The sequence below is a fragment of the Morchella sextelata genome, assembly GCF_020137385.1.
Source record: "Morchella sextelata strain SCLS chromosome Unknown scls_3, whole genome shotgun sequence".
Classification (NCBI taxonomy): domain Eukaryota; kingdom Fungi; phylum Ascomycota; class Pezizomycetes; order Pezizales; family Morchellaceae; genus Morchella; species Morchella sextelata.
In genome coordinates this window covers 1,927,701-1,952,377 of record NW_025408618.1, presented here as the reverse complement: position 1 = coordinate 1,952,377, position 24,677 = coordinate 1,927,701, and the positions used below count along the sequence as shown (strand labels likewise).

At 48.3% G+C, this 24,677-nt stretch overlaps 5 protein-coding genes across 5 annotated transcripts; 3 read left to right on the top strand and 2 right to left on the bottom strand.

The window, feature by feature from the left end:
* Window positions 1-3,982: 3,982 nt before the first annotated feature.
* Window positions 3,983-5,451, top strand: H6S33_009336 (uncharacterized protein; the record flags this gene model as incomplete). The annotated part of the gene is made up of 5 exons (XM_044840721.1): window positions 3,983-4,192; window positions 4,248-4,289; window positions 4,351-4,429; window positions 4,490-4,594; window positions 4,655-5,451. The coding sequence occupies 5 exons, from the start codon at window positions 3,983-3,985 to the stop codon at window positions 5,449-5,451; spliced, it is 1,233 nt and encodes a 410-aa protein (XP_044698151.1).
* A 3,270-nt stretch (window positions 5,452-8,721) lies between these two features.
* On the bottom strand, window positions 8,722-10,670 carry H6S33_009335 (uncharacterized protein; the record flags this gene model as incomplete). The annotated part of the gene is made up of 2 exons (XM_044840718.1): window positions 8,722-10,139; window positions 10,250-10,670. 2 exons carry the CDS (start codon window positions 10,668-10,670, stop codon window positions 8,722-8,724), a joined length of 1,839 nt encoding a protein of 612 aa, XP_044698150.1.
* Window positions 10,671-11,464: 794 nt separating this feature from the next.
* Window positions 11,465-12,487, top strand: H6S33_009334 (uncharacterized protein; the record flags this gene model as incomplete). The annotated part of the gene is made up of 1 exon (XM_044840717.1): window positions 11,465-12,487. The coding sequence occupies one exon, from the start codon at window positions 11,465-11,467 to the stop codon at window positions 12,485-12,487; it is 1,023 nt and encodes a 340-aa protein (XP_044698149.1).
* Window positions 12,488-16,278: 3,791 nt separating this feature from the next.
* Window positions 16,279-17,345, top strand: H6S33_009333 (uncharacterized protein; the record flags this gene model as incomplete). The annotated part of the gene is made up of 6 exons (XM_044840716.1): window positions 16,279-16,349; window positions 16,405-16,461; window positions 16,541-16,681; window positions 16,744-16,877; window positions 16,972-17,242; window positions 17,303-17,345. 6 exons carry the CDS (start codon window positions 16,279-16,281, stop codon window positions 17,343-17,345), a joined length of 717 nt encoding a protein of 238 aa, XP_044698148.1.
* A 1,645-nt stretch (window positions 17,346-18,990) lies between these two features.
* On the bottom strand, window positions 18,991-19,735 carry H6S33_009332 (uncharacterized protein; the record flags this gene model as incomplete). The annotated part of the gene is made up of 2 exons (XM_044840715.1): window positions 18,991-19,133; window positions 19,189-19,735. The coding sequence occupies 2 exons, from the start codon at window positions 19,733-19,735 to the stop codon at window positions 18,991-18,993; spliced, it is 690 nt and encodes a 229-aa protein (XP_044698147.1).
* Between the last annotated feature and the right edge of the window lie 4,942 nt (window positions 19,736-24,677).

Here is a 24,677-nt window from a genome sequence, read left to right as displayed (position 1 = left end):
TTGGGCGGCCAATATCCTCAGATGTGACTGGAGATTAAAGTAGAAAACATGAAATCAGATTTCTCTGCATATAAACTATCGTCCATTGATTAAGCAATATATAGAAAGCTCGGGATCGAATAGAACGTAATCGTTGTCCACCCCACTAGAACTGCGCACCTGAACTCCCTGGAGTGAATCTCTGAGCAAATACGGGATCCATATCCTCATCATGTCAACCCAATCCTCATGCACAAACCCCCATCGATTATCTTTAAGAGGTGCGGTGTTCTACGGACATTTCCGGGCCTCGCTTATTGATACCACAGAGGAGTGCATGCTGCCACATTCGTATCAGCTCTAGATAGCTACTTTTTCCTTTTGGACCCGGTTATTGTTCCGAGGATTGCCGGACTAGGATGCCGTACGCTCAGGGGGGAATGCACATGGGTAATAGCTTATTTTAAAAATTTGCCTTACTGCAACAGACCCAAGAAAACAGGTTGACAGCAGCAAGGAGAAATGGTCATAAGAGATCACTCGGTTGGTAATGCACTCCATGTACCTACATATGTTGAGTCTAGAATAACTTTCTGAAACTGATGCACAGCATCGTAAACAGGAGTCCTTAGGTTTAAATATGCGCCCTATCCATTGCACTTATTTGTCTTAGGTTCGAGAATGACAGGATCTTTGAACTACAAAGAAACAGTTTTTTGAATTCGGATTTTGTCAATGGATACTAGTCGTCCCGGCTGGACCTTCAAGCCTTTGGGGTGAAAGGAACTTTGTATGCGGTTCGAACCAGCCAAGGAAGGGCTGAAGAAACGAATAACTGATACTAAGACCAAAAACACGCGCTTCATCTGATCATACCGATTATCAAAGCCGTGCCCATATTATATTTGGAATGATCGAATTGTGTGGGGGCGGTGGCAAGCCTTTCAGCTACCGAGGACTTGGAGACGACCTACGCCTCCAGATCCAAGACTTATAATTTCGCATGTCGAAATCTGGCAGATTAACCCTGAGATATGCTACTGAATGGCCTCTCCATGTTGTGTGTGCGGTTCCCTATGGTACTGTAATAATTCGTACTTACCACCGGAGAGCTAGCGACGGGTATGAGATTTACGCGCGTTGTACTCCCTATATATTAGCAACTGAGTAGTTACCAGCATGCACATGCCTGAGAAGTAGCCCTTGGAATCTAAACGCAATCCTGGGGCCGGGTGTATGCCTAATTTCACCTGAATTCAAGAGGGAATAAACGATATCCTATAGGAGTGTGGGGATCTCTTTCTGGTTGTCATAACTCACCCAAGAAGCGCTGTTTTGTTGAGTACTGAGGATCGATCAGTTGGTTGTACCCGTACGGACCCCGGTTAACCATACACCTAGGAGTGCATCTAGCGAAAAACTCACTAGATTTGTCAGGCCGAGAGAACTTCAACCATTTAGCGCCACACATACGGCTTCCATGTCATGCACACATTCCTGTTCGACTTGATCAATTGACCGCACGTAGGAAATGATCTTCAAAGAACCAGTTTATTAATCCTGCCTGTATCAGAGTAGCGGCTAAGCGGGAGAGACAATTCCATCGACCTGAAATAATCTCCGGGGTTTTGAGTTTATATTTCCAAATCGGAATATTGCTGGAATCGTAGCACAATTACTGTCTGAACGGTATGTTTGTCAATGCTACTAGATACTAGAGTATTTACCATTATGTACGTACTTTGATGAGGCCAAATTGTAAATCGAAAGCCAAGGTGGATCTTTAAATGGTGGTCCAGTGATCATGAAGCCAAAAGAGTGTTTATATATCAATGACAGCTGCAGACTCTCAGGGAAGATCGATTTCCTGACATTGCAAGGACAAGCCACAGAAGTAAGGCGCCCCAAAAAAAAATACAAAGAGAGGTTGTATGGAGCAACGCTGCAGCTGTTGCCTTGAGCAACCCACCATCTAGAGCACTCCACCCAATCTGTCAGCGTAGGAAAAGAAGGATAGGAAGCCGTTCTCAAACTGTGCTTACTAGGTTGCTGAAGTCTTTGATAAAACACTGCACAATCGCCGTTATTACTTCCCCAGCAGAAAAACTCGCAGAAGCCCCCTTTCCCACACTCCCTTGTTTGTTGTAAATGCCATCTTGCATAGCGTCCGAGTACTCTACCTGCATGTTAAATGCTAAATGATGTGTACCAAATTGGATTTCTTCGTCCTATCACAAGTTAGAGCCACTGACTGTTGAGTATCAAATCGGTTGCGGCGCCAACCTACATAGCTGTATAACTGGGGCGGATTGAGGCGTTCGGCGCGGGCGATTAGAGTACCTACTCAAGAGCGTTTAAGAAGACGCAGACATTCACATACTGGTGTCTGGAACTGTAGAAACCCGCCACGGAAAGCTAGATATACAGGGATGATTCTAGTCATATGATATCACTCGTTTGGGTTGAGTGGGGCTATCGCGCAGGCCTAGACTTTCCGAACCAAAACCAAAACCAAAACACTGATTTATAGCTTATTTGATATCGAGTTTAGTTGGTGGTTGCGCTCGAGGAACCCATTTTCGCAGTGAACTTTTGATCACATGAGTGAGGCTTGAATTTATTCAACGTATTTATTGGAGATTGGCCCGCAGGTTGAGTCACTCTTCTCTTGAGTAACCAGTTAGACGATGGATAAACTTGTATTTTCCTAATCTGTAGGCCGCTCGGAGTCACTCTAAATCCTTTTTTTTTCCCTTCTCTTTTCGATAATAGATGTATTTGCAAGTTTGGTGGTAAGGGGTGGAACAATGGATTAATGGCTGGTGTTGGAGTTTTGCACGCCACCACTGCCACCACCACCCAGCGGTTACATCCAAAGGCAAGCTATGTATGTAGAAGCGGCCGGCTGAAACTCATGCTCAGTCGAGATGAGTGCATGCTCAGATGCATGGCCAAGATTTCGTCAGCTGTTGGTTTTCGCTCGCGGGAGATAGAGCGAGAATCCAATTCGACTGTGTAAATTCGAGATGATCCTGATAGAAATTTCTTAGAGAAGCACCAATGTAGGGGAAGGGGGGGGGGGGGGGGGAATGGACTTGCTAATGTGAGTTTCCTCAGAAGTTCTGCTAGGATAATCTGTGTATTTTGGGCCCGCATACTTGATGCTATGGCACACTCGGTGATTTGAATTTTGTTTCTGCACTCCTGCGATGTAACCCTATGAAGGATGAAAATGCAGATTCTATGAGAGAGGATGGGATGGAATCGTCGTTTGAAATAGGCACATGGTGGGTTATGTGGGCGAAATATAGGCTGGCGTCGTCATGCGGTGTGGTGTTTGACCTTTCTCAGTGGTCACAAGAAGCGAGTGAGCCCCAAAGAACGTGGAATATACGAGAGAGGTTTGCGGAGGGATATTTACAGAAACAAGCCTGCTACATAGTCAGCTTCCAAAACTCGTGTGTTCCCATTGCCGTTACACACAAGCGCTTTTCAGGTGTCACCAGGCTGCTGGGCACAACAGAAGCTTATTCGTCTCCCTGTACTCGTCCATGTTTCAGATGTACGGATGGGCACCACTACATGTAGTTACGACCAATGCCTTCCCACTACCCGCCACCACGTAATCGAGTCGGCATTGGCAAAAGGACTGCTGGCGATGGCGGGTGTGTCCTTAGAATTCGGGATAAGAGGAGTTTTCCGCATGGCCCGACCGAACTGGGCTTTCAGCCCTGCTAAGTATCCTTTGCTCACGACTGTTGTGCACAACCCTTCTTTTTTGTTCATTATCGTTATCTGTCTTTCTGTTCCTTTTGCTTCTCTAATTCATGCAAACTCCATGATATGATTGATTGACGGCACATCCACGTAGACGATCCAAGACCGGCCACTCTTTTTATTTGGCAGCCATCAATCAGTCCGTCGTCATCCGCGGCCCATCAATCTATCCGTCCAATCTGCTCCAAACGTTCGGAGGATACGCTTATTCACAGTACTGCTGGAGATGTACTACTACAATACCCTTCTGGTGCTATTTACCGGCGCATCACTATGTGTGGCATCACCGGGTGCCAGGGATACCAGGGTCGGTTTGCAGAAGTTGAGGGATCGGACAGGATCTGGTCCCTCATCTCAACAGCTTGAGCTGAAGCGAGATGCAACCCCCTTCCAGTCGCAGTCTTATGTCACTGTAACTCAAGATTCCATAACAGATGTAGGTTATGGTAGTGAATAGTTTCTGTGGAAGGAGCTATGCTGAGGATATAAAGATTACAACGGAGTACGCAGTAGTGACTTCGTATGGCTCAGAGGTAAGCTAGAAGTTTTGTTCCTTGTATTCGGCTAGAAGACTAATGATATCTCCTTATACAGGCCCCGGTGGTTGTGACGGAGACGATCGTTTCTCAGTCGACAATACAGCAACCCGCTCCAACATCCCCTACATCATCTAGTAAGTTCATTTGCATTTGGAGGGGCACTCTGTGTATCTGATCTAAGTCTACAAAAATAGCTTCGGAAGCCCCATCATCAACGTCCCAACTTGGCCCAGCAGAAACGTCAGCCCCTTCATACACTTGCCAAGATGGCTTCTTTCTTTGCGCTGCCGAATTTAACGGTACGAACCCTCTCTGTTGTAGTGTAACATGTATCGTTGCTAATAATCATATGTCTATAGGGGGGTGCTGCGGGAATGGATATACTTGTGCAATAGATAGCTGTATCCCACCGCCGACTGCAACAGGGGATCATCTATTTTGTGCTACTGGATTATATTTGTGTCCCGCAAACTCACAGTACGGTTGCTGTCCAGGTGGTTATGACTGTGGTATCAGTGAATGCTCAATTATCGGCCCGACGGCTGGAGTAAGCAGCACCCTTGCGAAAGCCTCAGCTCCAAATCTTCTGGCAAAACAATCCATTATGACAGCTAGCCCTTCGAGTACACCTACATCTACCCCTGGCCCAAACCCAGTGTCAGAAATTTCTCCTGTTACAATCGGTGGTATTGTTGCCGGATGCCTTGTCGGGATCTCTATCTTCGTCTTTCTGGGTTGGTACACGTACCGTAGAGTGGGGTCCCGTGGGAACAATGATCCACCTGGGGGAGTAACAACAACAAACTATTACGACCCGACAGCTTCAGTTTCAAGAACTCCGGGCAGCAGCTCATCAACTCGTTACCATACTGTTACGCAAGATCATGGGTACTTTCCGAAGATGCCTTTTAAACAGAAGACAGTCCCTTCTCAAGTCTTGCCCCCTCAAAACGGGGGGGTAGAAATGGCCCATAACACTGCTTCTTATCCAGCACAACAAGGTCAGGTAGTATGGGGAAACGGGAACCATAATCATGTCCCTGTAGAGCTACCGGGCCTGGATCGACAGGAACCGATATATGAGGTTGAGGGTACGAAGCTGAAGGGCGCAAATAGATGGAGTAGGGCTTTTTCGAGGCAGAGAGGTGGCCGATGACTAGTTGGCTGAGTTTTATACTTTCATAGTTTCCATCTCGGTTTAAAGGTTGAGCATTTCCATCTTCGGTTCTCGCATTTTTGGGACTTGTTCACGTCTGTCGTTTCTTGTAAAACAGCATTGGTCTTCTTGGTCTTCTGTGTTATTTTAGAGCTACAATCAGTATTTCTGGGTTTCCCTCGTTGTTTTTGGTTGTTAAGAGACTTTTTCATTGTTGTTCTTGGGAGTACCTTGATTATTTTCCTATGCTTTATTTTCTTATATTCAATCTTTATTTCATGTTTGTGACTACAAATGTATCAGCTTGAATTTCTTAGGATTAGTATTTCATATTAATTCCCTTTGTCTGGACTGTATTGAAAATCAAAAGTTGGGTGATTGTATCGTCATTGTCGAAAATTGAATCACAACTTATCACTCGTCAGTGCTTCTGAGCAGGGGGTACCGGCAAAAATCCTTTACGAGCAATGCCGGAGAATAAAGTCTCTGTGATATCCGTACTTGGATCGAGAGCTGGCTTTGAGTGGGCGCTTTATACCCCTTGGGTATTTCTGAGGTCAACAAGTATACGTATCGTACTAGTGCCTATGTACTGAGTGGGTGTGATGTCTTTCGATGCTATCACCACGAAGCCAAAGTATTTCCGGTCACCCCGCCCCTCACCTATAGATAAACCGCGATCGGTAGGAGGTAGTAGGGTTTCCATTGAGAGTTAGATCTCCGCCTCTATCGATCTAGGTTCCTGGCCATGCCCCCGGCGACGGGGAACGTCGTTTAGCCTGGTAATATATGTTTTATGCTCTGTTCTGATCTTAGGGGTCAGGGTGCTGGGCGTTATCGATACTCTGCTCTGCTCAGGTCGGTGATGGTCGGTATGTCCGTGTAACTAGTATTTACCACTTTCCGACGTCATGCAGTCCTCGCCGATAGAGGGAGCTACATGTAGCTATAGGTACGTGACGGAGGTGGCCCTTGCGTACTGCGGGAAAACACTGCTTCGTTGGTCCTGCTATTGGATGCGGCGCCCCTAACTGTACTCCGTGGCTGGCAAAAATTGTTCTTTGATGATGTCCTGTTGAAGCTGGTTACAGAATGGGTGGTTGGATTTGAGGGTGGCATAGGCACCGGAGTCGATGCAAATCCAGGAGTTTTGGCGGCTGCAGTGGATGTTGTCCAAGTGCAAGTGCGGACTGCTGCAATGATGTGCTGAGACTACACAAGAGCGGTGTACTGATCTGGGCTGGGTGGGTTAACTGGCTAGCTGGATTGGGTTAGCACTACTAATCCGCTCCGAGTGATTTTCTGTGATACTCCGTAGCAGAGAGTTTCTCGGCCTCTGTCGTTGTGAGAGATGTGTTTTCCCCGGCCGGTTCCACGTAGTGAACGAACAAATCCCAAGGCAAAGCGTCCCGGCCATATCACTGCAGTCCCACATCGTTCAATTGGGGGGGTTGGCTAGCGTTCTCCCTAGATCTAGTCTCGTGTCCATCCGCTATGGACAGTGATCTAGATCTGCTGTGACGTTCGCGCCGGGTCTGCAGTCGGGAGGATATGTACAACCAGCCTTGCCCATCTTATATACACGTCTATCGACTTCCGGCTAATATATTGATAGAAACAAGGGCTGGGTAAATTAATGATATTACGTACACACCCGCCCCGGTTTCTACTCTACTGGCATCAACGCTTGCATGGCCCTGCAGGCCTGGAGGTTTCACACATAGCCACTACACCAGGTATGTAGTTACACACAAGTGAGCTGGGGGGACGCCCGCTAGAAGGTACGCCGGAGCTGCCGCTGTTACTGGGGGTTAGTCGGTACTCACCGCTCCCATTCCATGGTCCGGCCCCACGCTCAACGCTGCCTAGATGGATACTAACGGTTCAACAGATGGTACCTGGCTGCTTGTTGTAATATATACTTGCGTCTTCGAGCGTACTAGCTACCGGGCTGGTGCGGGCGTGGTACGCTGCAGGCGAGGATAGCAATGTGTCTCTGACATCTGTTTGTAGCGACAGGCAGGGAGTAGATACTGTCAACAACCCCCCCCCCCCCCTCTCCTACCCCCGCGACTAACTCTAGATACGCCGCACATCTCTTCCATCTAGATGGATCAACGACACCTAACTCGCTAGTGCTAAAGGCGTCTCTTAGGTCTAAGCACCCCAGGGTCATATATTAGTATACTTACTATCAATAGTACGGCTGCCATCTACACCGTCCCCGCCGTCCGCCAATGCTGTCTTTCAGCCGGATATTATTGTCGATGCTTCCCCATGACTATTCTCAGCGGACACACGTAGGGAGAACACTTGCCTCCAATGCATATGCGACAACTACACCACTGCTACATGTATCAGAGTTCCGACCAGAGGAGGGATGGGGCGGACTGTTGGTATTTATATTACCTTACCTGTGCACGGCAGCAGTGAAAGCTTTGCGACATGTTGGTGTGGGTGCGGCCAATTGAAGTGTCAAGGTTAAGGCCGCCAAACAATCTTAGGGAAATCCACTTGGAATAGGCGCGCCAGAAGGGACGAGGCGGCGGGTATTCCCACTCGATTGCTCACTAAATACTACCGGCGACTACGAGTCTACTAGTCTACCAGTCATGCTTGAAAGTCATGAAGCAAACCCGTCGCTTAGCTAATCCTTCGTATACCCCAAAATCTCACGTTGAAACACGCCTCGCTAGCTCAATCGGTAGAGCGTGAGACTCTTAATCTCAAGGTTGCGGGTTCGACCCCCGCGTGGGGCTCATATTCTGAGTTCATTTTTTTCCTTCTTTTCCTCTTTTCCTTTTTTGCTCCAAGTACTCTAGTCACTTAGTGCAGAGTGAGTGATGTCTCGTGAACCAAACAGAGTTTTTTTTTTTGTATGTAGGTTTTAAGTTGGAGGAAGGGTGGGAAGTGGGGGAGGTTTTCAATTAATTGATTAATTAATTTCTTACCTACATACATGACATGACCACACTGCTGGAAGCCAGCCAGCCATATCGCTCGCTCGGTCACAGCAGTATCGTATCCAGCCAAAACTAAAAAAAAATAGAGAAAGCAGTAAAAAAAAAAAAAAAAAAAAAAGTAACGCTATAACCACCACAAACTCCACAAACGCGCAAAAACCGAGAGAGCAAAGAGCAAAGAGCAAAGAGCAAAGAGCAAAGAGCAAAGAGCAAAAGAAACCACCAAAAGAAACCGGCCAATAACAACAACACACAAAAAAAAAGCATATACACACCACTATCCCCCCCCCCCCTCCTGCCACCACCACTACAACCCCCTCTCGACAAACCTCCTCACCCTCTCGCGCACCTCCCGCATGCCCATGCCGCCCTTCAGCACCCTCCTCTGCTCCCCCTCGCTGCCGTCGAGCTTGTCGGTCCACACGGCGTCGCCGCTCACAGGGTCAATCTCCAGCCGCACGCCGTCGAGGAAGAGCATGCTCCACCAGCCCGTGTGCTTGTCGCGGCGGCACCAGCCGATGGTGGGGACAAATGTCGTGGCCACGTCGATGGGGAAGGGGATGTATTTACTGTGCGCCGCCGCCGCCGCCGCCGCTGCTGCTGCTGCTGCTGCCTGCGGTGCTGGGTCAGGTCGGGTGTGAGTGTGAGTCCGTGGCGCCTTCACCGGCGGCGTCACCGTCGAAGCAGCACTGTGCTCCTCCTCCTCCACCACCCCCGCGCCCTCCTCCTCCTCCTCCTCCTCCTCCTCCTCCTCCTCCAGCACCCGCCAACACGCACTCCACATCCTCTGCGCCCGATCCACCACCCCCTCCCACCGCACGGCACCCACATCGCGCACCCTCCGCCCGCCAACCCACACACGCACGCGCTCCCCCCTCGCGCCGTCAATGCGCACCAGCACCTCCTCCCCCCCGCCGCCCTCGCGCGCCGCCTCGAAGCGCCCATCGGCCCAGCGCCGCCCGACCCACACGCCGCCGCCGCCATGCTTCTCGCGCGCCTCGACGCGCCCCACAAGCGTCGACCGCTGCACGAGGCCCACAAAGGCCTTCGCGTACCGCAGCGCCGGCAGGTGCTTCAGCGGCAGGTCGGCGAGCGCGTACGTGCGCGTGGTGGGTGAGGGGCCGGCGGTGGTGGTGGTGATGGTGATGGGCCGCCCGTGCGGCGGGATGGTGTATGTGTGGTGGGAGCTGCCGCGCAGCGTGGCGGCGGGGCGGAGGTTGAGGGTCAGGTGTCCGGGCGTGGAGGGGGACGTGGGCGTGAGCGTTAGTGTGGCGGTGCGGGAGTGGTGGGTGAGCGCGGGGAGGTGCGAGAGGGTGAAGGTGTAGTGCGCGATGAGGTCGGCGGTGGTGGTGGGCTTGCTGCTGGCGGCGCGGCGGGGGGGCTTGGGGCTTGCGGGCGCTGGGGTGGGGGAGTGCGCGGGGGGAAGGAGGGCCTCGAATTGGAGGCGTAGGTGCCGCATGTGTTCGAGCGGCGAGACGTCGGGGTCTGCGGGCGCGGGGGCGAGCACGGGGGTGGGCGAGAGCTTGCTGGGGCGTCGCGGGGGTGCAGTGGCGGCCCTGTGGACGACGGGCGACGGCGTGGTGCCTGTGGCGAACCTCTTGTGCAGGCGGGACAGCGGCGGGGCGGGCAGCGGCGTTAACTCTGGGTCCGGGTGGCCGTGCGAGAGGATGCTGCTTGCGGAGGGCTTTGTGTTGCGGCGGGGGCGGGGGCGGGGGCGGGGTGCGTCTGTAGTTGCGGTAGTTAGTTAGTAGCTGTAGCTGTAGCTGTCATTGACACCCCCCCACTCCCCCCACCAGGTAAGGCAAGCAAGCAAGCACAAGGCAAGGGAAACACACCCGCCATGCCCCCCCCCTCTTCATCCGTCTCCTCCGTCACCTCCTCAATCACGCTCGTCCCCCCCCTCCGGCCGCCAAGATACTCCTCCTCCAGCGCGCGCAGCTCCTTCTCGCGCATGCGCCGCTCGCGGTGCAGCTGCGTGCCCGGCGATGCCCTCGTGCCCGTGCCCGTGCTCGAGGTCCTGGTAGCTGCTGCTGGCCCCTTGCCGTCGCGGTAGATCTCAAACTCGGACTTGCGGCGGGCTCCTCGCGGGGTGGCGTCGTCGTCGTCGGCGGCGGCGCTCATGAGGTCGTGCAGGGAGGGGAGGTGCTGGCGGGAGCGGGGCATTGTAGCGGTGCCGGTGCCGGTGGAGGTGGAGGTGGTCGTTGTTGCTGTTGCTGTGGCGGAGGTGGTTTCGGTCTCTGTTTCTGTGCTGGCCATTGCTGGTGGTGGTGTGGCGGGGTGGTGGGGGGTTTCTGTGCTGGATTGGTGATGCTGCTGGCTGTGCTGTGCTGTGGTGTTTGGCCGCCTGATTCTGTCACTCTTCTTCGGGCTGCACTGCACGGCTGAGGGTTCTGAGATGTTCGGCTACGGCTACGGCTACGGCTACGGTGAGTAAACAAAGAATCGCGCGGGTCACGTGCAGGGGGCGGGTAACGGGCAGACGCGTCCGTGGTTGGCGTGGGCGTGGCACAGGAAGACGTCATCTCTTGTCTGGGGGAGAGGCTGCATTCCGGGGCGCAGATTAGATACTGGACTGGACTGGACCGTAGAGATAGACAGAAGACTGCGTGCTCGTCTCGCGCTCGATTGAATTCCCTCACAGCTGCACCACCCCCCCAGCCACACACCCCAGCCACACCCCGTCTGCGTTGGCCACCCGCTGCGCCTCGCGGTGTGCATCTCATCACAACAACACACAGCAGCCGGTTGCTGTTGCTGGCCTCTTCCCTGCATTCCCTGCCTTCTTTCTTTCTCTCTCTTCTCTTTCTCTCGCTCACTCACTCATTCACTCACACCTCACCACTGCCAGCATCTCCATCTGTCTGTCTGTCTGTCGGTCTGTCTGTCTGTCTGTCAGTCAGCCAGCCATCTATCTATCCCCCTCTTCTCTCCTTCTATCTCTGCTCTCCCTCATCCTCTCCTTGAATCCATCCATCTGCACCATCAATCAATCGGTGTCAATCGCGTCCTCTCCCACAAACACGATACAGACAACCGCCACCACCATAACAATGTCGTCAACAACAGACTACTCCAAGCTCAAGGTCACCGAGCTCCGCGAGGCCCTCCAGAAGCGGAACCTCCCCACCGTCGGCGTCAAATCCGAGCTCGTCGCGCGCCTGGTTGCCGCAGACGCATCAGCGGACGCTCCCTCGCCCGCCGCAAACAAGAGCCATCTCCCCACCGCCGACGACTACGACGTCGACTGGGACGACAACGACGACCCCGCGCCCGCCGCCGCCGCTGCGACCCCCAACACCACCACCACCACCACCGCTGCCACCACCACCACCACCATAGCCGCCCCCGCGACTGCCACCGCGACAGCACCCAAACCAGAGCCCACACCCGCCGCTGCAGCACCCGCTCCAGCGGACCCCGCAAAGCCAAAGAAGAAGTTTGCCTCCATCGCGGCGCTCTTTGACACGGCGACGCCCACCACTGCTGCCGCCCCGGCAAAGAGCAAAGACGCCACTGGCACGCAAAACTCGCAGTCGCCGTCCTCGCCATCGACCGTCACCGACGAGGCTGCGACCAGCACGACTGCCGCCGCCGCCGCGACAACCAGCGCGCCAAAGGCCGAGGAGCCCTCGTTTGCCGCCGGCCTCTCCGCATCGACCCTCGATGTAGAACTCGAGCGGCGCAAGGCCCGCGCCAAGCGCTTCGGCATCGACGACGATGCGGCCGTCACCGAGGCGACAAAGAAGCTCGAGCGCGAGAAGCGCTTTGGGAATGCCGGCGCTGAGGACGCGCCGGAGAAGAAGAAGGAGGTTGTCAAGGGCCTCGACTCGGCGCTCCCCGACCGCCGGGACAGGAAGCGTGGCGCGCCGCCAGCCCAGGACACCAGGGGCGGGAAGAGGACCAGGGGCGGCAACAATGGCGCCGGACGTGTCGAGCAGAGGGGCGGTCAGCCGAGGAGGGCGCAGGCGCCCGCCGCCGGTGTCCAGAAGAAGGGCGGCTACAAGGCTATTCTGGACGACCCGGCGGAGAAGGCGAAGGCGGAGGCTAGGGCGAGGAAGTTTGGGGTTGCCTAGTCGAACGGACGGACGGACGGACGGACGGGGTGGACCATTTTTTTTTTCACGGTTTTTTTTTTTTTCTTAGTTAATATATAGCTTCAGTTTATGAGATTTCTTCTTTTTTTTGTTTCTTGGTTGTGTTTTTAACAAAAAATAACGCGTCTTTTTTTCTGTGTATTGTCTGCTAGATTGTAGTAGGTAATCCTAGGTGGGTGGGCCGGTGGGTAGTTATGAAGACCTCGAGCTCGAGTATGGGGAGTATGGGGAGGAGGAGGAGTGTAATTGTTTTGCATTTCCCTCAATTGCACGAGCGCGCTCAATCTCTCTCTCTCCAAAAAGGAAAAGAAAAAAAAAAAAAGGAGTATGTACTGTATGCTATGGACCCCTCAATCGATGAGTAGTAGTAGTAGTAGTAGTAGTAGTAGTAGTAGTAGTAGTAGCAGTATTTAGTTAAGTCTGGATCAACACGGAAATCAAAATAGCGCAGAAGAAAAGATGTAGATCTAGACTTATGTCTGCTTTTGCGGGACTCGGGGGGGAAAAGAAAAAAGGAGAAACACAATCGAATCGAGATGCAGCGTATCAGCTCAGGGTGTTGGGCTGGGCTGGGCTGGGTGGGGAACAGCACTTGGGCTTGTTGTGTTGACCAGGGCGATATATATATGTGGAGTAGGCACACAGCTCATCAGTGGTGTCTGTACTGTACTGGGTGGTTGTTTGTAGCATTGTAGTTGAAAAGACTCTTTCTACATATATATAGCTACATGTAGTTATCTAACACTCCGTTCGGCAACACCCCCCAATATATACCTATCGTGAAATATATCGAGATAATATTGCAAGTGGTAGTACTAGTGTTCTGGCAAATTAAACCACAAAATATCAACTTTCTCAATCCTGCTATGTATGTACATGTATCTGCCCAATATATCACGATTAAAAAAAAAAAAAAAAAAAAAAAAAAAAAAAACATATTCCTCTCCAACCTAAATATTTGGAATAGCACCACTCAACCCACCAAGTACATGTATGTACATGTACCTACCTACCCCTCTACACCCTAGCGTCCCAAACTTAATTGCAATTGTGGTACGGTTGCAGCCCCCGAACACGCCCCAAATTGTAACCCACAATATAATACCGCCATAACTCGATATATACGGCCGCCGGTCCTGTTTCACGATATATTCGGCCGTCTTGGCACACACACATATATATATATATATATATGTGTGTGAGATTCTTTCTGGAGGTAGTTGTTGTTCGAGCAACCACGTTTTTTTTTTTTTTTTTTTTTATTTCTGCCAGGTTTTTGTGCAATGCAATCCTGACATGTTCCGTTGCTACATTGGCAGGTGGGTTGCCTAAAAAAAAAATTGGCTAGCTTCTAGAGATCAAAATTACATGTACTTGTATGGGAGGAAAACTTCTGGTGCGGATCGATGCCATTCGCAAATAATCACTGGCCCGGAGATGGCCAATTTTTTTTTTTCGAGTTTTTTGGCGCCGGTATTCACAAATATATATACTAGATCACAAAAATCACATATTTGGCTGTATGTAATTCTTTTTCAGGTTGCATTAACCTCGCCATATTCATATCGTAGTTTTTTGCCGAACGGAGTGTAAAGTAAAGTTGTCATCTAGAGCAGAGCACAGTCGGTGCCTTCGTGGGGAGTACCTATAGTATTAGAAATGGGGGTAAAAACTGATACCGCATCAGTAACGGCATTGTGAGAATATGCCGCTTTATCTCCGTATCTTTGACGAAGTAAACGGTAGTGTTACCGCAGTGGTAGTACGGCATTGCCAAAGACTGCGGTAGTCATTTTATCCATGTTTCTGTCACTGTACCGTACACATGTAGTTATCAGGTCCAACTAACTACTAAAATTAGTAAATAATTATTACAAACGCTTAAGCGGCCGCGCCGTATATGGCAAGTACGGTCCTAGCTTGGTAAATACGTACCAGATATACAATGTAATATTAATGCACCCTGCACATGTAGTCAGCACTCATGGCCAGCTAGGGGAAGCTTACAAGCTACATGTAGCTATATCAGCACCCTAAGCTAGTTTCGGCGCCCCAAATTAAGAGCAAGGATTCCCTTACAATGTCATCGATAAATTTACACGGAAGGGGGCCGGTTGCAGCCCGTTGTTTTGAATTTTTTTTTTTTTTTTTTTTTGCTAACGTGTTAATTCGTGGGGCGGCGGATTTTTTCCCCTACCTACTACAATAATAATACCACCCTAGCTTGGAGGAGCGAGCTGCAATTGGAAGGAGGGTCCTTCAATATATCGGAAGCGTATATACCGGGAGTGAGTTTGGTGAAGAGAAAGGGGAAAAAAAAAAAAAAAAAAAAAAAAAAAAAACTGATAGGATAGGTAGGGACTTGCACGTCAACCGTAAATACAAGCGAGGAGCTAGAGTAGATAGATAGGATATATTCCCCCACGTATTAGCGAATCCCAAAAAAGAATTAAATAGAGTACGACTTCATACCGGCTCGGCCTCTGCTTTTGACTGGAGTTGTCCGGTTCTACTCCACTCTACTATCTGCTCTTGCTAGAGCACTAGCTAGCTAGGTGGTTGACGACGCCGCATCATCACATATTCTTCTTTCCACGCAGGGTCGGTATATATATGCGCTCGGGGAATTTTATTTTGTCAGCGCCAGCCCAACAGTGCCAACCAACGCACCCTAAGCCGACCACCAATCAAACACCCCCCCCCCTCCCCCCGGGGTTCTATACGACAAGGTGTATATTCAGGTCCTCCTCCCTTCTCTTCCCCTTCCTCTCACATCACGTTAGATACAATATCACATTCCCCATTATCTGTCCTGTCCTGGCTGCAGAGTAAACATATAGAAACTTTTCCATTCTCCACGTTCAACGGTAACGGAAAGAGGAAACGAAAGAAGGAATTATTACCTATCCCAACCCACTACTATTGCCTCTCCTCTAGCCAGCTCCCGGGCCCACGCACCCACCTCTCTACTCATGCCGCCACCGCCTGAACATCACCATGAGTATGTGCCTGAGGATCGGATTGAGGCGGGTATGAGTCCGGTTAGTCGGAAATTTTTAAGGTCCTGGGATGGAAAGATTATAGGCTGACTGGACGGTTGCTGCAGGATCGGGATTGGGAGTATGAAGCATCTATTTCAATTCTGTCGCCGATCTGATTTTCCTTGGAAGGAGGGGGGGTGGGAGGGGGGGGGGGGGGGAATGGTTCCGCAGCGCTGGGTCGATAGTTTGATGTGAAAGTTGCGTTAGCTAATTGTGGTGTGGTTGCGTGCGACACAGTGCTTGTAGTGGGAATTCGGCCGCGAATTCGATATTCGAGTATGGCACCTTGTTGTTCTTGAGTGTGTACGCGGAGAGACGATGCTGAGATATATCGGTTGTGTTAGATATCGGTTTGAGAACGGGCGGAGATATCATGCATATCGGGACGGGTATATTCCCCCCCTGTTCACCTTGGCTAGGAGATTGTTGCTCATACATAGGATTGATAGGATATATGCTTTCCCAAACGACGAAGTAACTTTCTCATTTAGGCCACCTATTTTTGTCTGATCTCATCTTACTGGTTCCAATTCTGACGCTTCTATGTGAAAACCATCCAGGCAGAACAGGTTCGGTTGGTTTTCATGGCTCTCTTCTGATCGATTGATATATACCCCCGTCCTTATATATATATATATGAACTCGCTGACATTCGTCGGCGAGCATAGATTGGATATGCTGCATCATATGTGCTTGCTCGTGTTGAGAGGAGAACTACACACTGCCCCAATGTGTCCAAATCCTACAAAGATATTAGATTTGGGTACAGGAACGGGGATCTGGGCGATTGATATGGGAGAGTATGTACCCTGGAGTTGCCCCCATTCTCCGAATTCTCCTCTGATGTGTTCAAAGGCAGTATCCCTCCGCCGAGGTCATTGGCACAGACCTAAGTCCTATACAGCCCAGTTGGTAAAACAACCTTTTTACTCCCCCCCCCCCCCCCCCCCCCCCTTCTTCTTTTCCCGGCACTGATTATCGTCACCTCCAGGGTACCCCCAAATGTGAGTTTCCAAATAGATGATATCGAAAGCGAGTGGGAATGGCCTGAAGGAACCTTCGACATGGTGCATATTCGCTACCTCAACGGTGGAATCAGTGACTGGGCTGCGCTCTTCGCTGAGGCTTATAAGTATGCTCTTCTACCCCCGCTCAATCAATTAGAAATAATTCACTGCTGATTTTTTTCCGAAGGTCATTGAAGCCCGGCGGTTGGATTGAGGTTTGTGAGTTTGAAATGGGTGTGGCCAGTGATGATGGGACGTACTCGGCGAATTCAAGCTTAGCAAAGTATTATGAGCTCACGAATGAGGCCGCTAAGAAAGCTGGTATGTTGTTTGCCTTCCCGTGCTTTTTTTTCCTCGGCTCATGGATGTAAACTCATGGATGTAAAAAAAAAAAAAAAAGGTCGGGGTTTCATAGGTGCCGACACGCTCATCAATGGGATCGAGAAAGCCGGATTCCGGAATTCTACAATGAGGAGGATTAAGGTACCACTCGGTAGTTGGCCAGCCGACCCATTGCAGCGAGAGATTGGAGAGTGTTATTTGATGCTTTCTGAGACTGGATTTGAGGCGTTGGGGATGGCATTGTTGACAAGAAATCTGGGTATGGATCCCAGTGATGTGACAAAGTTGGTTAATAGCGCCAAGCGAGAGCTGTCGTCAAAGAGAATGCATACCTATAATATCCAGTAAGTCTTTGGTTCTTACGGGCTGTAGATTTGAGGTGGTTATTAACGAGGAGTGTGCAGCTTCTTTCTACACGCTCAGAAACCACTTAAATCGTCTGTTTGATTGGTTTCTTTCAGAGCTTGAAGGTGAATGTCTTTCCCAGATAGGCCCTTTGTGGAGGGGGACAATTGCAGGTAGACCGGGTTTGATGCATTCTGATGCATCTTTTCTTTTTCTTTTCTTTTCACTCGTTAATATTTAGGAGTTTTTCTTTTTAGTTTATGAGGTTACGATGGGAGCTTAAACACACCTCCGGTGATAGATTTTCTTGGGGCTACGGATGCTTTATTATAAGCCCGTGTATGGATTTGTAAATCTTGCGATTTCTTCTAGCTGTGAAAATCAAGTATAGTCGAATCTCGCTATAAGGGTACCATTTATAAGGGTAATCGCCCTATAATGGTATGGATTTATGGTTCAATACTTTTGTGTGTAAAATTAAGGGTAAATGGCATGGCCGAATACTTACTATAAGGGTACCCTTAGCAACTTGAATATTTTTTTGGTGAATACCCTTATAGAAAGGGTAGGGCTAGGGTCATATCCCTCCTACAACTCGCAAGTCTCCATTAATTCACAGCCCCTCTATCCATTATTGGGCCGGAAATCAACTTAAATAAACCTAACCCTAAGTTCCCATAAGGGTACCCTCTCTATAAGGGTAAGCTGCGACCCGACCTTCTCGAAATTTCCGTACCCTTATAGCGAGATTTGGTTGTAGGTAGTTAGTGAGCTATCTTGGAATATTGTATGTTACTTCCTGGGGCTCCTTAAGATTCGAGCGGCATAAGATAGAAGAGATTTGAATTTTACTTGCATTAGACCATATCTAGAACATCATACCCTACCCCTTGCGACTACTGACCGATTCGAGGCCAGTCTTCGTAGATAACCAAGGTAATGTACACGCTATAGAGTGCTGAAGTGAAATTAGTACTACGATAAGAAAGCTTAGTGGTCTGGCTATTAATGACGTTGCAAGAATTGGAAAACACTCACATTACCAATTATAAAACCACGTGGGTTTTTGAATTAGCTTTATTTGACACCTATGCATAAAGTTCCTTTAAACCAATGCGTGGCTGCAGAGGGGCTGATCATAAGGATGACCCTATTGTGTCAGCTTTGAAACCTTAATCATGGTTAATCACTCGATAAAGCCAAGACATGCCACCCGCTCTCGGATACAAACGAGATATCATTAAAACGACCGCTTGAGAGGCGAAGTATAAACACAACAATTGTTAAAAAAAAAAACAAGGGTAAAATTGAGTTGGTATAAATATTTAGATACAGCTATCTCTTTTATAGACAGATAGCATTGTGATAGAAAAGGTACATTGTGACAGAAAAGGGAAAAGGTACATTAATACATCTAGCTTACGATCGATATGAAAAACCCCGCTAATTGATGCGTATTCTGATACGTATACCTATACCTGACTCATTCGCTTTAAGCCTCCATGGATCCAACCATTATTCGTACAGCTTGCAAGCTATCCCATACACCATCACCATGCACCATACACCATCACCATGCACCATACACCATCACCATGCACCATACACCATACACTGTAAACCATAAACCCCCCTCACTCCCCTCAAAAGAACCTTAGCCTTTCCATTCGACAATCCGACTCAAATCACCTACTGCATTCTACACGTGGTTGTGTTTCGTAGAACCTAGAGGTTGGCGGGCGCTCCTTTAAATTTCCCGATCGATCAAGCTGAAGGAGGTGGTAATAGCACGAGCATCGCCATAACGGTTTTCCTTGCTGAGGGCCGCCTTGTCAAGAGCTTGCTGGTCTCTAGGCCCATATCCAATTAAATCCCATTCGTTTTTATAATCTGACTAAAAATTAGTGACAAATGGCATAAAATTGGAAAGCAGTTGCTGACTTACCGAGAGGGAATAGTGGTCCCCAAACTCGAGGGGTAATAGTGACTCGATTCAACGTTTCGGTGGATTTAGCGTCGTTTGATGGAGGTTTGGGGCTGGAGGGAGGAGTGACTATGGGGCTGGGGTGGGTGATGGCGAATTCCCAGTCCATTTTCTCGTTCTGGCGAAATTGGCTGGACATTTTCATATCCTCAATAATGGCCCTGATTCTTCTTCCAGGCTTGAAGACGGTGGACTTGGAGATACTGGAGTCATGGGGGCCCGGTGGGGAGTTTATGCTGGAAAATTTGACTCCAAGTTTCTCGTACTTTATCTTCTCCAAGGCAATTCTTTGGGAAAAGTTCAGACTCAATCCACGAAATTCGTCGTATTCGGGATCATTCTTTCGGTTCTTCTTCCTACGCATGTGGTGTAGTTTCTCTTCCCAATCGTGGACGAGATGACGGCGAGCACTGGCCCCGGTGTAGAGACCACAGTCACACTTTTGGGGAAAATCTTGGGTAATGCCATTATGAGTAAGGGTTGTGTAATGAGTAGGGTGAACAGACATAGTGAAAATTGTTTGAAGGATTTATGAGATCGTAGATTGTTGAGTTTAGGATCGAGTGTTGGGGGATTGGGATGTTTGGGGGTGAAAGGAAGTGGAGGTGGGGGGAAGAAAAGAGAAGAGAAGTAAACAAAGTAGTGGTTGACGACTGCGCAACAGCGTAACAGAGAGAGCAAAATCGCAAGTGCGGGCTCTTCTCTTGGAGGAGGTCCGCAGCCGTCTTTCAGTCTTGGTGTCCGTCATTTCTGCGTGCGTGAATACATGAGAGACTGTGCTACAATTGGACTTCTTACTGGGCAATCCAACCATTTGATTATTTATTAATTCATTAATAATTAATTGAATCTTTAACTACATCATAGCTCATACCTTCCAATGCCTAAGAGATACTTTTACTGACAATCAACTAGCACCGAGGCGAGGTGCGCAATCCCGTCATGTTAAGCACCAGACGCCTTCAAAACAAAGGATTGCCATAGTAACAATCACTGTTATCAATACGTAATCGTGTAAGTCGCGGCCCATAGTATGGGAAGCTCGCACAGGGGGAGCGACTAATTCTTACGAGGGAAAGCAAGTAGTACTAAGTTAGATCCATGGATGCAGATGCGAGCTACTGGTCCGCTAACTGTACACTTGAGTCTACGAATAAGAGCCTACGGTGGGTGGCCTATTTGGATGACTCGCGAGGTGGTTTCTGTAGTTGCTAATGTCAATGATCGTATTGACGGAAATAACTCCGAAGAAGCTGCCAATGATTTTTCCCCAATTATACCACGCCCCGATACTTGAACACCGAGAATGATCTAGTGGCTAATAGTTATCACTCTCAGTAAACCAGTGATGGCCAGAATTGTCACGGTTAACATCCCGAATGTCTGTTTGGCTTTCAACCTAAAGTTATCTAGAGAAAGATCTTGAGTTTCAGGTATTTATTTATTATATATTTCTCAAGTAATTTTAAATCCCAGGATACTGTGTATAGAGTTTTCTAGGACAATGGGGAAACTTGGTTAATGGACAATGGCGACTTTTCAGCCAACTATAGAGCTGATAGTCAGCCAAGGCAAAGGGGTCGATGCACTTTTGTTGGTTTTGTTGGTTTTGATTGGCCAATTCGCCATCGAAAAAGGTTCTTCATTGTTCCGGAAGAGACATTAGAGCTTAATATTTATTGTTTGGCCAAATCAGAGGGACCAATAGGCCGAACAAAGGCTGCGCTCGAATTAAAGCACTACCCACATTTAGATTTCTAAATACCGCTGAGTATAGAGATAATTCCTAATACTATCTAAAAGAAAAGGACTTTGATTTTCTTGTATCCTGAAGGAACAAATTTGTCACCACCATGGTCTCGGGATGTTGAGATCAATACTAATTGTAAGAGACTACCGATTCGTTCAGTATTAGGCGACCCCAAAACCTCTTTAAAATAGACACTCTAGTGAATGATAATTAATAAGAAACACTATTTGAGCGTCTAAATCATTAAAAAGAATATTTATGAAGCTTTGAATATTTAGCTTTTTAAACCATGATAGCGAAATTGTAACTAGACATATCACGACGACACTTTGTCCTATTCGATATTGGCTATATTAGATAGCGAGGTGAACTCTAATGTATGTAAATCTCTTATTTTACGACTTGCATCTCTTACATTTTGCTCTCTTCAGATCTTCACTCCAAAACGGAGGTCGAGATGAACGAGTGATATATCATGACTCATATTCAAAATGTGGTTAGAGTAGGTACATGTACATAAGCGTCAAACGAAAAAGACTTACAAAAAAATTTATTCATTTAAAATATATAACGTTCTTGTAGAGCAAATACCAATCAAGATATATGAAATACTATACATAACACATAAATAATTGCGTTTATTTGTTAATAAGACCTTTATAATTTATTTTCATTACGCTCTGGTTGTTGCAAATGGCCTTGTGACTTTTGTTTCCACTAGCTATAGTACATGCGCTCTTATAACGTATGGTCTATTGAGAAATGAGGCCAGTTAGTTTCAGCGGATGACAGTTTGTCAGCTTGGCCATTTGGCCTCATAAAAATTTCGAAAGTACCTCTTCGGCTATTTTTCGGGTTCTTTTCCTTTGTGAAATAGGGGCTCCCGTAACTAATAACTCGCCACTGAAGTATGAGGGAAAGAAAGAACAAAAATTATTCGGGAGATTTTCCAGCGCCCCCTTCAAATCACCTAACCTCCCCATAAAGATATCTACCAAGGTATTTTCTATAACGCTACCAAACCGGTCCTGCTCATCACAAAGAAGGAACGAAAGTTTATACCCTAATAAAGAGATTATCTTGAGGTATCATTATAGCATGTAATTATTGTAGTGTCGGCAAATATTTAATGATGCTCCAGGTCGAGGCTAACAAACAACCCTAGCGCCCCTCTCCCTAATTACGACCATCACCAGTGTCGATGCAAACAACAACTAAATATACATGTATGTATTGTAGAGCATCGTCTCAATATATATTCTATAGGACCTATGACGCTCACGGTGAGAATGTTACTTCTCTCAACTGTCTTGCCGTTGTTCTATCCAGGAAGTCCACGTTCAAATGGGGCAGCAAGCCACGTTATACATACAGACCCCAGAGACATTACCCCACTGTTATCTACAGGGCCGGTTTTCTGAGTATACTAGTAGCAGTACTTGAATCATAGACCTTCTACTAGTTCCGCGTGGAGTTACAGGGGAAGCATAATACGGATGGCCAGTCTAGTGGGACATCATTTAAATTATTGTCACCCCTCTCGGTTTTACCCCCTCATGCCCCTCGATTGCGGCTCAAAGTTCCATCTCTCTCCCCTGATTCAATCATTGTAGCCTCGGTTTAGTTTACAGCAGGAGATTTGATCTAAATTCGGCAGCAAAAAGTGCAGAAATACAGCTTACGCCCAAGGGATATGCGTAATACTTCTCTTTTAAGGAAATGATCCTCAAATTAATAGGCTGCCATCCAATAACAGACTTTCGTGGTGATAGAACATATACATCCAGATGTTATCATATAGCCTCAAACCATGGGAAACATGGGGGTCTTCAATATAGAGTACGCCGACCTGGCGGACTCAGAACCGGTACACTACTCACCAATGGTTTTTGAACTTCTTCAAACCAACCATCTTGCCTCAACTAATATAACATAATATATACCAAACATCGATCCTCCACAGTCGCTGACGTTAACTTCTTACTATGCAAACTTGAATCAATCAATTGGATTACCCACGACCGCAGGGCACGCGATGGTCCAGTCGGGGGAGAAAACCCAGAGGTGCTCCTGCATTGCTTTGTGTGCTCGGTGATGACGGCCGTTTTCGATCGGCTCGGGCTATTCACACATTCAAGACACGGAGCAGGTGTTCCCACGACGTTGATTTTGTCTAACCTAATCACGTCATCATATATTGGAGTAGTGATATACCTCCATGTCAAAAATCCTGGGACAAGCCCCCGTAGCAGCTCGCGGTTGCGTTGTCCCGGGACTTTTGAACAAGAACTATACATATAACACTCTTCGTCTATTGTTTCGTAAAAGCAAATCTTACTGCCTCAGCTGAATCACACAGATCTGAGACACTCAGGAACTCGAGACATCGCAACTCAACTTCACAGGCGATCACTCCGCTCCATGATCGCTTACCAAAACTGTACCACAGTAATAATTGCCGCGCTTCCGTCCGGCTCGGATCGAACCCTCCCTTCCCTTCCTCCCCCACTTGGCTACTTACTTACTAAGGCTACCGTACTGAAGCGACATCGTAGGGCGGTGTGCGGTCTTTGCGCGTGTTTGCAGCCTAGACCCATTGCGTGAAACAACTGTGAATTCCTCTCATCCAAACAAACCCATGGAAACCTCTTCTCACCGACCACCCCCCTGCTTATATTGCGAACCAACCAACCAACCAAACCATGGCTCACATCTCATTTTATTTCATAACCTCTTCGCTCTCCCCGATCCGTTGTTTACAACCGCCCCCACTAGTAACCAAGGACTCGAGATATTGGCACACACACGGGCACCCTATCATACTCTACCAAAGGCTCGCGAGAAGGGGAGGCGCTTATCAGACAGTGGAACCGTAGATCCTCGCATGAACTCAAAATCACATGATTTGCGTGTGGTTGCGAATGGAATAGGCTTTCCAGATTGGCCTGTGGGGCTTGAAGAGCCGAAGAGAGCTGGAGAAAAGAGAGAATCGAGATCTATCAAACGGTGCATGTGGTGGGGCTAGATCACTCTACATATGGGCTCCTCAACTCTACTGTGTTTTTTACAGCCACACATGTAAGCATGAGAGAGACAGAGGGATTTACACCGATATTCCGAGAGCGCTTTGACGAAAGTACTTTAATTTTCCTTGTCCTGTATATTATTTACCGGTGTTACTTATTTTACGTACAGGATCGACAAATGACCCGCAGATTGTTTGTTATCTGCAGGCACTTTCAGTTACAGTGGAGTAGTAGTAGAGTAACTTATGAAAATCACATAGCGATAAAGTACGTATACATGGCTGCGGGTATATATCTAATTCCAATTTCATTCAATATATTGAACCCCCATGTCTTAATCTCAGTAGCAAACTAGTCTTGATCATCATCCCAACCCACCCATCTTACACCACAACCAGCACCCAAAAGCAAAATACTAAAAAACAATAACCCCCCAGATATCGCTAAAATAGAACATGAGCCGCTAAAGATACAGAACAAGAAAAAACCAAAAGCCAAAAACCAAAAGCCAAAAACCAAAAACCAAAAACCAAAGAAAAGCAAATCATGATCATGTCAAGTGTCGTAACCAGTACATACAGATCCCCACCCCATCCAGTCCGTGGAAAAAAATATTAGGACCCCCCTCCTCCCACCCAGTAATAGCAGTAGTAGTAACTAAGAAATAAGGAGAT